The sequence below is a fragment of the Passer domesticus genome, chromosome 5 (assembly GCF_036417665.1).
Source record: "Passer domesticus isolate bPasDom1 chromosome 5, bPasDom1.hap1, whole genome shotgun sequence".
Taxonomy (NCBI): Eukaryota; Metazoa; Chordata; class Aves; order Passeriformes; family Passeridae; genus Passer; species Passer domesticus.
The window spans coordinates 81,048,526-81,062,300 of record NC_087478.1 but is presented as its reverse complement, the minus strand read 5'-3'; the positions used below and the strand labels follow the sequence as shown (position 1 = coordinate 81,062,300).

Below are 13,775 nucleotides of genomic sequence, written 5' to 3'. Positions count from 1 at the left end.
CGTTTTTTAAGGAAAGCCCATTACAGCACAGAGCATCAGAATGGCTCAGAAAAAGGAAAGAAAAAACCTTGTTTTTCAGGCCAATTTCACAATTTGAACAGGAAGGGAGCAGGGAAGCTGGTCTTCATCTTGAGATTTTTCTTAATCCACAGGCAAGAAACACATTTTTGTTATTGTTTGGAAAAAATACAGTTGTTCTTGGTATGAATAAGCCCCTGCAGAGAAAGATGCTGTTTTCCAGTGGATGAAAATTCTTCCTCCAGAACTCCTGGAAACTGGAGACATGAAGATTGCATATGTGATGCTTATCTGCATCACAAAAGAAAGTTTAGATCTGATTGTCAGAGTGCTTTATGAGACTTTAAGATAAACCCTGTTTAGGAAAGTCAGATTTACTTGGGCAATTTTGAATATTTCATTGGATTAATCACAACTTCAGATATGTGTAAGTGAAAATTAAGGAAGCATTAGAAACCACAGTTGCTGTCAAAAAGAATCTACAGTTGTTCTTTAACTGGAATATATTTTCATCATTCATCCAGATTTAATTTCTTCAATGGCTTCAATGGGTTAGAGAAGAAGTAAATTATTTCTGAGGGTTATGGCTCGTGTCCTCAGAAGACACAGACATATATTCCTGCTATTTCACATGCCAAGAGAATGCATTCAGGGCTAGATGATGGGGAAGAAACATGTAGGAAAAAAATCTGTACCTGGACAATTCAGAGGCCAAAAGGGAGTAATCCATGAAATTATTTTGGGCCAATTTCTTTGTTGATGTAAGAAGAGGAAAGCATGTCCACCAATTGCAGCAGCATACACACCAGGGGAAAAAATAGTCTAACCAAAACAATCCACTAATAAATAAATACAGTTAGCACACTGGCCTCAGAACAGCTGCTGAGACAGAGAGCACTGTGCCCTTTCTCATGTCCTAAGAGACAAAAATATATAGCTCTGTTTTACACCACAGCTATCCCTATCTAAATATGAAAACAGAGGGGAAAAGGTGAATAAATAGATTTAAAAGTATGTGTCCGGAGAGGCCTCGGGCTTTCATGTGTAGAGATTTATTTACAATCTCTTTTTTTTTTTCACTAGAACTAGTAATGCCCTCACTGTCCATCCTCAAAAGAGTCAAAGACTGAACATTTGCACGAAGGCAGCAAAGGAGAACAATATTGATTATAAACTGTTTAGTGTAATTAAAGATGAATTACTCCATTTCTTCCCAAAAGACTTGAATGAGAAATCCTTAATCAGGGAGAAGACCTCCTCTGTCTCCTCTCTCCAGGCAATCCAAAGGAAACCATGGGAGACTTGTCCTCTTCTTACTTCCAGGCTGAGGCCCACGTTTCCAGCTTGGCACAGGGACTGCAGTGCCTGAGACTCTGAGCTCTGGCAGCAAATTTCAAATGGTCTCAGATCTTCCAATTTCCCCCCAGCCCTGCACATCCCACTGAGGGTGCACAGAAGCCAGCCTCGTGCCACCTTCCCTGCTGCAGCCTCTTCTGGTGCCCACATTAGTCCTTTTGTCCCTTAGAAACCCCAGAACTTTTCTGTTAAAAAGTTATTCACGTGCCCCATGTTCGTGTGTCCCTTCAGGCAAATCTTTTTCTGGCTTGTTCAGAAAAAGCACTCTGGAAAATTCGTGACACAACCAGCAGAGCCTGTGCCCTTTCCTAAATCCTACGTACACTCCAGAGAAGTTCTGCTGATTTAAACAGCAGAGCCTCGGGGTCACGACCCCTTTCCTTGTCCTAAAATAAGGTTTTAGAAGTTGCCCTTGTGCCTGGGGGGTTTTTTTTGATAAAGCAAAAAGAGGTTCAAAAACTCTTGCAAATGGCTGTGTTCACTGAAAACATGAAATGTACCTCCAGGGAAGTCCTTCAGTGCCACCCCTGGCAGATGAACTGGAGAGCAGGGGAGCCACAGGGAGGAGCTGGCTGGGGCTCTGGGATGAAAGCTCAGACACCCCAAAAAGAGACAGGCACTACATCTATGTCCTTAGGACTGAGACTGCTGGGAACCTCTGTCACAGCTAAACAAAGCCTGCAAGAAACTTTGCAAAGTAGCCCAGAGAAGATGAGTGATTTTTCTTTTGTTTTGTCTTGGGAGATACTAATCTAATATTCAACAGACAGGAACACCACAGCCTGAGAATTTTGGAATCACAAAAGTGGAAAGCTAAGCAATTACTTCTAATGATCCTTTTTTTTTTTCTTAATGAACAGCTGGTTTAACTGCTGATATTAATTACCTCTGGCCCACACCAGCCCTTTCCTTGTGCTGAGGGATGTATAAACATTGCTTCTTGTCTGACTTGAAGGAATCCAGGCAACCTGAAGCTTAAAGAGCTCTCCTGGGGTGTGTTGAGCATAGCCCCCACTAGACCTAGAGCCATTTACACCCCACACTTCCCTGGTGCTCGTTCCCCCAGCTCCTCATTCCTGAAACACAGGCCATGAGCATGGAGAGAAGCAGACCAGGTTCAAGAGGAGGATCAGAAATTAATTTTCTGACAGATGTTTTTATCAGCCTACCAACTTGAACAGCTGAGAGGTGATTTTCCAAAATGTGGGGCTAAAGCATATAAATTCACATTTTTACTCCTTAAGGAAAGAACTCATTTAACAAAGCTCAGCAAATTTAGAGAAAAGCAATTATCCTCCTGTTCCAGATAGCACTGGATATTTTGAACTAGGAAAGTTTAACAGAGTTGAACATAAAATGTACCGAGCAGGTGGTTTTTATTAAGATTTCTGATGTCATGCATTACTTGGAAGCCACACAAAGCATGCAGGGAACATTGTGAAATGAAGTTAACAAGAGGGTCACACACTCTGTAGCTTCTGTAGGCTGAGCTTGCAGCATGCCAGAGAGGTTTCTTGCCTTCCTCCCAAACCTCTCCTCCACACTCCCCATCTGTCCAAACCAACTTTTATTACAAAGCCTCCTTCCCCCTCCCCAGAGGTGCTGTGTCTTCCACATCTCTGTCTCTTTCCCTCTCCCAGTTAACGTGCAAAATTCCTCTCCATTCACTTGCCCTGTCCCACCCCGCAGCACCTCCTGGTCTCTGGCACAGCAGGATCCTGCAGGTCTTTGCCCCAGCGTTCTCTCGTTCCTGGCAGCTCAATCTCCACTTTTTTCTGGTCCACAGGGACCAGAGAAATTTTCATTTTTTGGAACCCACCTGTCCCCAGTAACAGAGGCCTCTTTCCTTGGCTGTGCACGCTCCTGTGTGCTGTTCCTGTCCCTGCTGATGTTTGAGCTGTTGTCTTTCTTTCCCAGGATATTCTCACTACACAAACTACTCCTCCACCCTTTCTCACATCTCCCATTTGTCCCCCCATTTCCCATCACCAACATTTTTGTAGGAGGCAGACCATCAGAACAACACCATCCTGAACAACTTCAGGAGGAGGGGGCATTTCTGCCCTGCTGTGCAGGAACCATTCCCAGGCCTCTGATCCAAAACCACTCCAACTGCGGCTGTATTTGAGAGAAAGAAGCAGCTGCTCTTGTCTCCCATTTTATTACTTTTCTGTGAAACCAAGGTCAAACCTAAAACTTGCCCTGAAGTCTCAGAAGCATTTGGGTGTGATGTTCAGAAGCTGCTGTGTTGCAGACATGCAGAGAAATGCCACTGGGCTGAGTCTGTTCCTTTTGAGCTAAACCAAAAACCAGACCAGAGGTCTCCTGAAATAATTCCACTCCAGCTGCAGAGTAAAATAGACCCTGCTCACTTCCAAGACACAGGCAGTGAGGTTTCTGAAAGTGCACTTATGTAAGAGATGGAGAAAAAGAATGTAGGCTCTACCCCATGATCAAAGCTGACAATTAAGTCCCACTGAACTTTGTGTACAACTTTTTTCCTGGATCTAGTTGTAGGCCTTTATATTTACCAGGCTTTATATTTACAGTTCTGTGTAGGTCAAAGCCTGAGCCAATCATCTACAATGCTTGGGGGTGATGGTTGTTTTTAGGGTTACTTTTAGGGTTCTTTGCCATCCCATTTCATAGGTGGAGACCAGCTACAAGCTTGTAAACAGACACATATGTCATCTCAGAACTTCTGGGGATTCTGCCTCAGACCATATCTGTCTGCTTCCTTTAATTAACAGCAAAAAGTTCATAACCTTTAATTCTCTTTTTTTTCTATAGAACAGAAAAGGAAATTATGGCATGATTTAGAATTTTGTTTTTGAGCTTGCAAACAAAAAGGAAAAAAAAAAACAACTGGAGCTGAGCACTTCAAAGACACTTTCTTCCACACAGATTTTTCCAATTTGTTCTTTAGAAATGCAAAGACTGTCAAAAGTTACATAGAGCTGTTCTTTGCAAAGAAAAGACTACTCATGAGATCCCTCATCCTACATCACTAAATTCACTGCTTCTAGATTTTGTATTGTATGTATTGATTATTCTCCATAATGAGGAAGAGAAGCTGAACGTTAAGCATAGTTCCAGTTGCATTGAGAAACATAATTTGTTTTGCACATTTTCATTTACAATTACTTCTTTCTCTCATTCATGTTCAATAGAAGACTTGCAAGCATTTATTCTGTGCTCTGGGCACATTTGATATTCCTGCAGACAGACAGCAGAAAATATCCCCCTCAAATATGCTGATGATATCTTAAGTGAAAACAAGCCCATGAGACCAGAAGCAATTTTCCAAAGTCCACAGATGCTCATAGGACCTCTCAAATTTAAGAAAATTCAACTTGGGCATTTGTAAATCAAACTGGTATGAAAAAGATCAGTCAATTATCAAATTATCTCAGAGCAAGACCAACATCTCAGACTTTGCTGAAAACCTCAGAGTTAGCAAATCTAATGACAATGATGAGAAAAAGCTTCAGTTAATACAACCTATCTGCTTCCAAGTATATTTAATATTCCCAAGCAGAAAGGGCTACATCAGTCAGATTCTCAGACAAAAGACACAGTATTCAACATAGATGGAAAAATACCTCAATCACTCTGGAATTAAAAACATTCTTAATGGCCTTGGAGCTGTCCCAATGTGTAAATGCAAAAGAAAATAAAGCGTATCCTCTATAAAGAGCCTGAGTATAGTACACACAAGGAATAAGAGCTGAAGTGCTCTTGAAAACTGTTCTCTAGATTCTCTCTTGCAAGGCACGAGAATGAAAGCACATTACACTGACTTTGCATTTCCCCCAGTCCTAAAGAAGAGATAAAATAACATCCACTTGAGATCAGAGGTAAGACAACAGCTCTAAAAATACCATCAAGGTTATAAAAGCTCACATTAAAAGATCAAACTCACCATCTGTATGGCACCTGGGCTGCTACACAGAATACCTGGTCCAAGAAGTGCAAGTAACTCAACTGGAGCTTGCTCATGAGCTTGAACAACAGGGAAATAGTGGCTCAAAAAGGCCCAGATTTCCCTGAATCCTGCAAACACTTCACCAGCAGCAGCTGGCCCCACGTTCCCTGAAGAAAAGCTGAGTTTCCTAAAAGGAGAAAGTAATGGCAGCTGATGAAATTATCAGAAAAGATCTGGTTTCCATGTTTCTGAAAAAGAAACATGAAAAGATCAGGTTTCTGCTGTTAGCAGGGATTGCTCACCTGTGGAGCCAGAGCCTGGATCAGGGCCAGAGGGTCACTGTGCAGCTAGGGCCACCTTCCTCTGTCTTGTACTAAGCTTGTTGGTCAACATTTATTTTTTTTTAATTCAGTGTCTTCTGCCATCAGAAGTAGAGAGTTGGAAGGGAAAGGGGGAAAGAGAAAGCAAAACCACTCCTGCCCAGAAAACATCAAATGATCACCATCACCTGTCTCACCTTTCCCTCTGGCAATTACTGTAATTCCCTTCCATGCCACCTGTGGTTTTTTATCTTTACCAATTAACTGCTGAGGCTGCATCGGCTCCAGTACCTGCTCCTTACACCCATAAAAGTCAACACAACGGGATGAGAGATGGCAATTCTAAACCTATAAATCCCATTTTCATTTGCTGTGGTCTGAAATTACTGGCTTTACCATATATCTCTTTGCAAATGTTTAGCTTTCAGGCAGCCCAGCTGAACTAATTGTCTGTGGGTTTTATCTTTCATATGCTTGCTTTACCTTTTATATATTTATGTTCTGGTAAACACTACCTACATATTACAGATTACCCTGATGATGCATTTTAAAGCTGGGCTTCAGCCCTGTGTCCTGCTGGAACCTTTGACAGCCACAGGAAGATGAGTTACTGTCCACACAGAGGTGAGCTTGGGCTGCACAACTGAGGTGTTTCTCATGGCACAGCTCTGTTGATTTTTGCTTGCCTCGTGGTGGAAAGTTAAACTTAATATTAGCCCTTGATTGGGTCCTCCTAGTTAGATCTAGAGAGTGGTTTTGGTTTGGGTTTTTTTCCCCTGAAGAACAGAGGTGGCTGATCTCACTGAATTTAAGCATAGCCAGGCAAAAGTTGTGGTTTATATTAAAAAAGAACCCAAAAAACCAACAACATAAACCCACATTTATTATACAAAATCAAGAAAGATAGTAGAACACCTAGCCACCTTCCCATTCTAATGAAATTTGCCAGCAGTTTTTCAGTCTGATCTTGGGCTTCTCATGTGTGCCATGCAAGCATTCATGTCAGCTAAAATTCATAAAAGCATCTTTCTTCTGCTGCAGGGATAGTGACAAATAACTGTGCTACCTAAGCCATGTTACTGGAAACATGTACCAGGGACACAATTATATTTTTGAGATAAATAGCATTTTGAGAGCCAGACAGAAATGCTTTCCTGAGTAGCCCCATAAAGAAAAAGCGTTGTATCCCCAAAACTGAACATTTCTCTGCAGTGAAAGTTGTTGTTTTTGTTTTTGGTTTTTTTTTGGTTTTTTTTTGTTTTTTTTTTTTAATAAATTTTCAGGAAAACCAAAAAGAAACTTCTTACAAAAAATATCCAATTTAAAAAAAAAATTCAGTTTATCTGAAATGTTTTCTTTACTTAATTTTCCTTTCTGATGCAGCACAGCACCTTCAAAGTTGGCATTTGCATCTGGCTACCTTCTGCTGTGGTACTGAGAGCTGACATCCACCAGAGTTCCATTTAGGTGCTGGAGACCAAGCTCCAAGGCAGTCAACTGGTGGCACAGAGTGTCTTGGGAGATGAAGCCCAGACACCAACTATGATAAATGCATATTGTTTTTTCATTTATCATACCACTGCTCATATCTCAATGGTGGAGTGAGTTTCCTTCACACCGTGCTTCTGTCCTATTATAGAAACTACAAAAAAAATTTAAATGTTCATTAAAAATTAAAAATTTTTCATTAAGAATTTTGCTGTGATACCTTTGTTGTTAAAAGGGATAGTGAGACCTATGCATCTGTAAGAAAAATATGTCCAAGGATTGTTGGAGTTATTTCAGGAAGTGTTTCTTTTCCCCAAATGATATGTGAATATCATAAAAAAGCTGTGTATGTAATTAATTTACTTACATGGAATGTTGCATAAATGTATGAAGTTCTTGAAAAATAAATTTGTCTGAGAAAAGCACATTTTAATGAGCAAAGTGGTAATTTGCTGTTCTAAATTTTCATTTAAAAAGCATTCAAAAAATCCATAGTTTTAAATAAAAGCTGTATAAAAAGCATCTGTCCTTAAACAGAAACAATTCCATCTGTCAGTAATATAATTTGTACTTGTCAAAATTTCGCCATGACTCTGCAAATACTAAAGTGTGGCAGCAGACAACAGAACAAGTCTCCAGTTTATTGAGTGTTCAGCAGGGTCTCTGCTTCGCTTAGAAACTGAGCCCTGTATTTCCACTAATAACAGTCTTGGGGTGTGTCTTCAAAAAAAAAAAAAAATCCAACCACAAACCAAAACTCAAAAAACCCCATAAAACAGCAAAAAGAGCACAGCAAGATCCTTTCTCAAGCTGAGCCGAAGCATAAAAAAGTCAATTTTAATATTCCTCATTTCTTCTGGAGGCACTAGTTGCTATCCCTTGCCTGAAGAGCTCTGCTTTTATGTTTTCCAAGGCTGGGTGGAAAAACATTGTTGTTTCTAGGTCACATATTATGTGGTTTCTTATCCAGCAGTGTCCTGCTCAGAGATCAGCCAGCTCTCCTTGTGCCATCAGGATGCTGTGTCCTGAATCTGCACCAGGCAGCTCAGAGGGAATCAGCAGCCATGCCTGGTGCTTTTACTGTGCCATTATCTGTGCTTGGTTTGGGCTGCTTAATATGCACAGGGCTCTGAGCGTGGTGGAGTGTCTCAGAATTACTGCATGCACTACTTCATGGCACTGTTGCCACCTTGCTTTCAGTTTGTTTCAGCTGTTCAGCAGCAATAATAATTTTCTGTCCCGTGGCTGAGAACTGCAGTTGGAGCGTGTGCTCAGCTGGCCTGGCTGGCTGCTGTGCCAGACTCACTGCACAACTTCACCTCTGCCTTCTCCAGCAAGTCCAGCTCTGCACTGGCATCTTGGGGTGCACCTCATCACTGTTCCTTTTGTGTCTGAATTTTAGACTGTGTCCTTTCACATATTCTGTTCTCGGTTTTCACATCTCTGTTTATGCCTAATAGCTGCACAAGATGGACTCCAATTGAGTAATCAAGCTTTACTGCAGAAAACAAACACAAGAGAGGAACACTGAACAACCTTCCTGTGCAGTTTCCCTGGTGTTGGGCAACAGCACCTCCCAATTCTATTTAGAAGAAACCTCCAGCTACAGAGAACCCATCTGAGTACAGCCCTTACCAAAAAAATCTCTCTTGGAGTTAGACCATCAGTCTTTCTCTACTCCTCGGGGGCCAGAGTGTGATTCAGAGTTCTGATAAGAAGTTCTATATTTGTCCCCAGCAATGTGTGCTCTTTCATTCCCAAGGGGAATGCTTGAATATTTGGACAGAACTTTAAAAGAAGCTGTTGATCCTGCTGCAGGCACCATCAGACAAACAGCTCCCAGAGGTGCCTCTTTGGGTACCAGGCTCTTGGCAAATTCAAAAATAACCAAATGCTATGATTTTGATAGGAGGGTTATCTTGTTGGACAAATTCACAGAAGAAAAATTATTAAGAGCAACCAGCCAAAAAGAAAAGCCACAAAACATCCCTGCTGCCAAAGCAGTCAGGCTGCCAGGGTGTTCTTTCAGTCTCCTGTAGGTTTGGCACACATATGTGTACATTTGCAGTGTTCTGGACCAAGTTTTGGAAATGCAACTAAAGCAAACATCCCAGCTGCCTGGACATGGCATCTGCTCCATGCTGGCCTCAGTGCCATGCAGGAGCTCCATCATGCCATGCAGTCCCAAGACTTGATACTCTGGGAGAAAATATCAATATAGTCCCATTGAAAAAAGGTTCCATGTTATATCCTTCGAAATAAGAAAAAAAAAAAAAAACCCTAAAATTTGCTTTCATTTGGAGCACTCTGGAAGGCAGAACTTCCGTCCCAATATCTCCAGGCTTTAAAAACAGAACACTAAATTATATTCTCAAGTCCCAAAATAAATAAAATTTTCAGCACAAGAAAAAGATGTAAATTTTTAAATGGTCCATGTTGCACAGCATCTCTAAGCATTCTCACCACACATCAGCACACTGGACTTAATACTGTCCAATACATGTACACAATATTTTTGCTGCTGCAAAAGGTATAAAGGTGCCATCATAATTTGCTTGATTTTTTTATTAATTATTCTAAGACTCTGATTATAAGAATCCAGTAATTATTACCATAATCTTCACTGGAATTCACTTTTAATACCTATCCAGGGCCCTTCGTAATGGATCCTGATCTAGCACCTTGGTCCTGAACTGGAACTCCTTTCTTGGGATTTTGGACTCCACTGGTCTTTTGTATCACAAGTTGTTAATAGATTTGTTGAGTTTTTATTTTGGTTTTTTAAATAAGAAATGCCATAGAAAGCAGCCTTATCTGAAGCTCTCGGTTCCCAAGAGCATCCTGCAAACCAGCAAGGTCTAACCACAAGCTCTTCAAGCCTTCACCTGAGCTGAGCCCGAGGCAGTAATTAGTCACATTAACAGCTTCTACCTGGTGTTTCATATGTATTCTGTTAGCTTGTTACAAATTAATTTTAAGAGATGCCATGTGGCTTTACAGCATTAGTAGTCCAAAGCATGTCACACAACAACTAAGTGGCTAAAGATTAAACTTTAACAGGTGGGAACTGAACTGCAGTGCCCCTGTGTTTAATCACGTTTGTAACAAGACTTGTGGGAAACAAACCCACACAGAGATTTGTTGTTACTCCATAAAATTTAAAATAAAACCAGAGAGAACTTAAAATGAAAATACCGTTCATAAAACCAATACATTTACAAGAAACCTTACTTTTTCTTCTCCAAACAGGATGAATTTTCTGTGAAACATTATTATCTGGAAACAATATCAATTTAGCAAGCTAATAATTCAACACAACATAGTCAAATATCTCTCAGTGAAAATCTTACTAGAAATAGTAAGTTTTAGTAAGTAATAAGATAATAGTAAGGTTTTAATAGAAAGAAACATCACATTGTTTCTCAGCGACTCTGATACCTCCAGATATTTTTTCTGACATCCTTCCCTCTGTAGCAGATCACTTTATTTTCTGGAGCATGAGCTGGTTATTCCTCCTCGTTGTTTTCCCAGGAAGCTAGGCTGGCAGGTATCCATACTCTGCCCTTTACACTCCATTATTCTGCAGTGCCACAAAGCTGAGCTGGAAGGATTCCACTTGCAGGGAAACCACTCACCTGCCAAACAAGTGAGAGCTCCCATCTGTTCCACACTGCTTCTGCTGTAATTTACCAACATCTTGGGAAGGCAGCAAAAGGCTTTGATCTCGTATTTACTTAGTCAAATTACCACAAAAAATGTAACCTGGTCGGCGATATCACCCTGAATGAAACAACAACAAAATCTGAAATTAAACATCTCCAGTGACAGCATAGCTGAAATTTGTCTGAGAGCTCCAAGTCCTGGCACATACCTAACAGCAACACTGTAATTGCTGTCAGCACTAGGCAAAACCTTAAAGATGGAATAGTTTTCTGGCAGTAGTTGTCATCTAGGCATTTTTAGCTGTAATGCACAGAGGAAACGTTTGTTTTTAAGAATTCTCTGTAATCTAAGGTTTAAAAGACCATGGTTATAAAAATCCTACATGTAAAATACATTCTTTAAAGCTCAAAAACCCAAAGTGACAGATATCAGATAAAAATGGAAAGGTATTCTTAATTTATAAACTAAAGGCACATTGTACACTATTGGTATCAGATAGTAAGAGATACACAAATCCTGGAATACAGAGATTTAAATCACCATATACTCTGAACAAAGGCTGTCCTCCTTGACTCAAATAAGAATATGGAAAATGTAGCAAATGCTACAGAGAAACTGCTCTTTACTGGAAAGCACCATGTATTCATTTTAGAGGTATTAAAAACTAAAAGGCTAAGCAAAAAAAAAACCACCCACACTCAGTACTCCACCAGTGATTTCTGCTGCCCCCAAGCTGATGCTGACCACGTCTTACACCAAATGTATATAACCACAGGGTATTTTAACTGGCAAGCAGATTTCTCAGTAGCAACTTTTCTGCAGTGTTTTGAAAAGTTACTGAAATTCCACATCCTAAAAAAAAAAAAAAAAATTCTTGGTTGCAAGGTTTACTCTCAGAATTTGGCAAGTGAAATTAACTCAGAGTCCAGTAGAATAACTTGCTTACCAAGTAGTCATTTGGATTTGAAAAATCTGCAACCTCTTCTTGAGTGCTAAATAGTGACAATCAAGAGAAAGTAATAAATTAGGGACCTCCAACACATGAAGGTTGCCATGGTCACCCATGATGACCCCATGGTCATCTTCACTCCCAAGAATTCCTCCTGGTCAGTGAGCTTAAGAGAAGCATTGGAGCACTCTGACACTTAGCTGAGGAAGGTTATGGACTAGTGTAAACAAGAAAAAACATTTAATAAAATTATGGGGCTTTAATAAGACAAAAATACTGCTGTCTCACTGTGACAAAGCCTCAGTAGCTTTGTGGTACTGACTGTTTTTTCAGGAAGGAGCAGGTCTGTGTTGTGTTGAGCACTGCTGTGGAATAAGGTGCTGCTGGCCCAAGGTTTAAGTTTAAAAGGGTGTTGTGTCTTGGTAGCTCATACTTGGCTGAACTTGGAAAGCCACATTCCTGATGCTTGAGGTAAGGGCCCTGTGATCCAAGCCTCTCTTTCTCCCTCGCCAGCAGGGATGGACACAGGGAACCAGAGGGACATGAAGAGGGATGGAAAGACCTTAAAGGCCTGCTGGTGTTGTCCTGTCCCTCAGCAGCTCCCCAGCCTTTGAAGGCTCCAAAGCTGAGTTTCCACAGTCTGTGCAGAAACTGCTGGGCAGGGAACAGCACATCCCTGACAAGAGAGGCAATACTTCCAATACTTTACAGCTTTCCTTTCATCTGAAGGAATAAGCAGAACAACCCCTCCACGATTTTCAATTTGCTCTTAGCTCTGAGAAGGAAGCTGTGCTCAACAGCAAGAGTCAGGCTGACTAAATGAATGACCAATGTAAAAATAATCCTCTTTTCTGTCAGCATTTATGGATTTCACAGCTTTTTGAGGATGTTCCCCCTGTCTTACACATGACTACCCACGAAAAGTAGACAGGATGATTTTTCTGCCTGGTGTTTTTAAAGGAACTAAAAAATCCCAACTAACTACTTAAGAAAATAACTGATAACGTGTTTTAACAGTTTATATTGATGTGTACATGTTTCCCTTTAGTGAACAGATTTGGTGGTTTTGGCTGCACTCTTTGACCATTAAGAAGGTAGTTATGACACCAATTTATGACTATAATTTAAGAAGAGGTGGTTGCTTTAAAATTTTAACTTCAAACACTTAAGTCACACTAAGGCAGGCAGAGAAACAAATTTATTGCAACTTGAAGAATGTTATGGGAGTAGTGCATATTGTTTACAGCTGCCACAGCAGTTGTGAGGGCATGGAACTTTGTTTGCAATCCCTGCAATTTCTGACAAATTTGTGTCTGGAATCTGATTCTAAACAAAGGCTGCAAAATAATAATTAAAATTCAAAATAGGCATGAGGCAAAGTGTTAGATAGGAGATCACAAAGTGAAGTTGTGTCAAATTAAAAAGACATCACTTATTTGGAGGTTTTACTCAGAGACATCTTGTTGCACTCATGGGAAGAGAACATTCCCTTGGGAACAGCAGTGTTCTGTTCTTCAGCTGCAACAGCAGAGCTGCTTTCATTTAACTATCAGTCACAGTAGTCTAGTAAAGGATAAAAAGAAACAGCTGCACAGTAAAACTAATGAAAGTATGCAGGTGAGAAATGGAGGGAACATAAGCAGGAATAAGAAGCCCAAAATGAGGCACTGAGATTTGTGGTAAGAAAGCCAAGTGAGTAACAGGATTTTCAGACATTTGTGCCACCCTACTGTTCATGGACTCAACATTCCCTCTCCTGTGGGCTGACCATCCCTGTTGCTGTGAGACGTTTCTGTCTTTGCCACACTGACTGTCTGCACCTGCTGGAGGCGAGCCAGCCCCGTGCCCAGCAGGGCAGGGATGTCAGTGCAGTCATGGGTACCAGCTGGTGAGCATTCCAGGCTCACAGCAGCTCAGCTGAACACCCCCTGGGACAGCCTGAGTCTGCAGAGCTCACACTCTGAGTAAAAGGAGTGCAGGAGTGCTTGCATGCATCCAAGAGAAATATGGCTGCAAGAGCTTTGCTATGTTATGGAGACCTCATCTGGCATCTTTT

General features: G+C 40.9%; 1 protein-coding gene across 1 annotated transcript in view; it reads right to left on the bottom strand.

Moving 5' to 3' along the window:
* Positions 1 to 5,851, bottom strand: part of LOC135301469 (uncharacterized) — a 45,425-nt gene extending 39,574 nt beyond the window's left edge. The window contains exons 1-3 of the mRNA XM_064421622.1: positions 5,817 to 5,851; positions 5,332 to 5,486; positions 3,194 to 3,282 (exon numbers count right to left, since the gene is read on the bottom strand). Coding sequence (XP_064277692.1) covers positions 3,194 to 3,282; positions 5,332 to 5,486; positions 5,817 to 5,851 — 279 coding nt within the window. The remainder of the gene's footprint in view (positions 1 to 3,193; positions 3,283 to 5,331; positions 5,487 to 5,816) is intronic.
* Between the last annotated feature and the right edge of the window lie 7,924 nt (positions 5,852 to 13,775).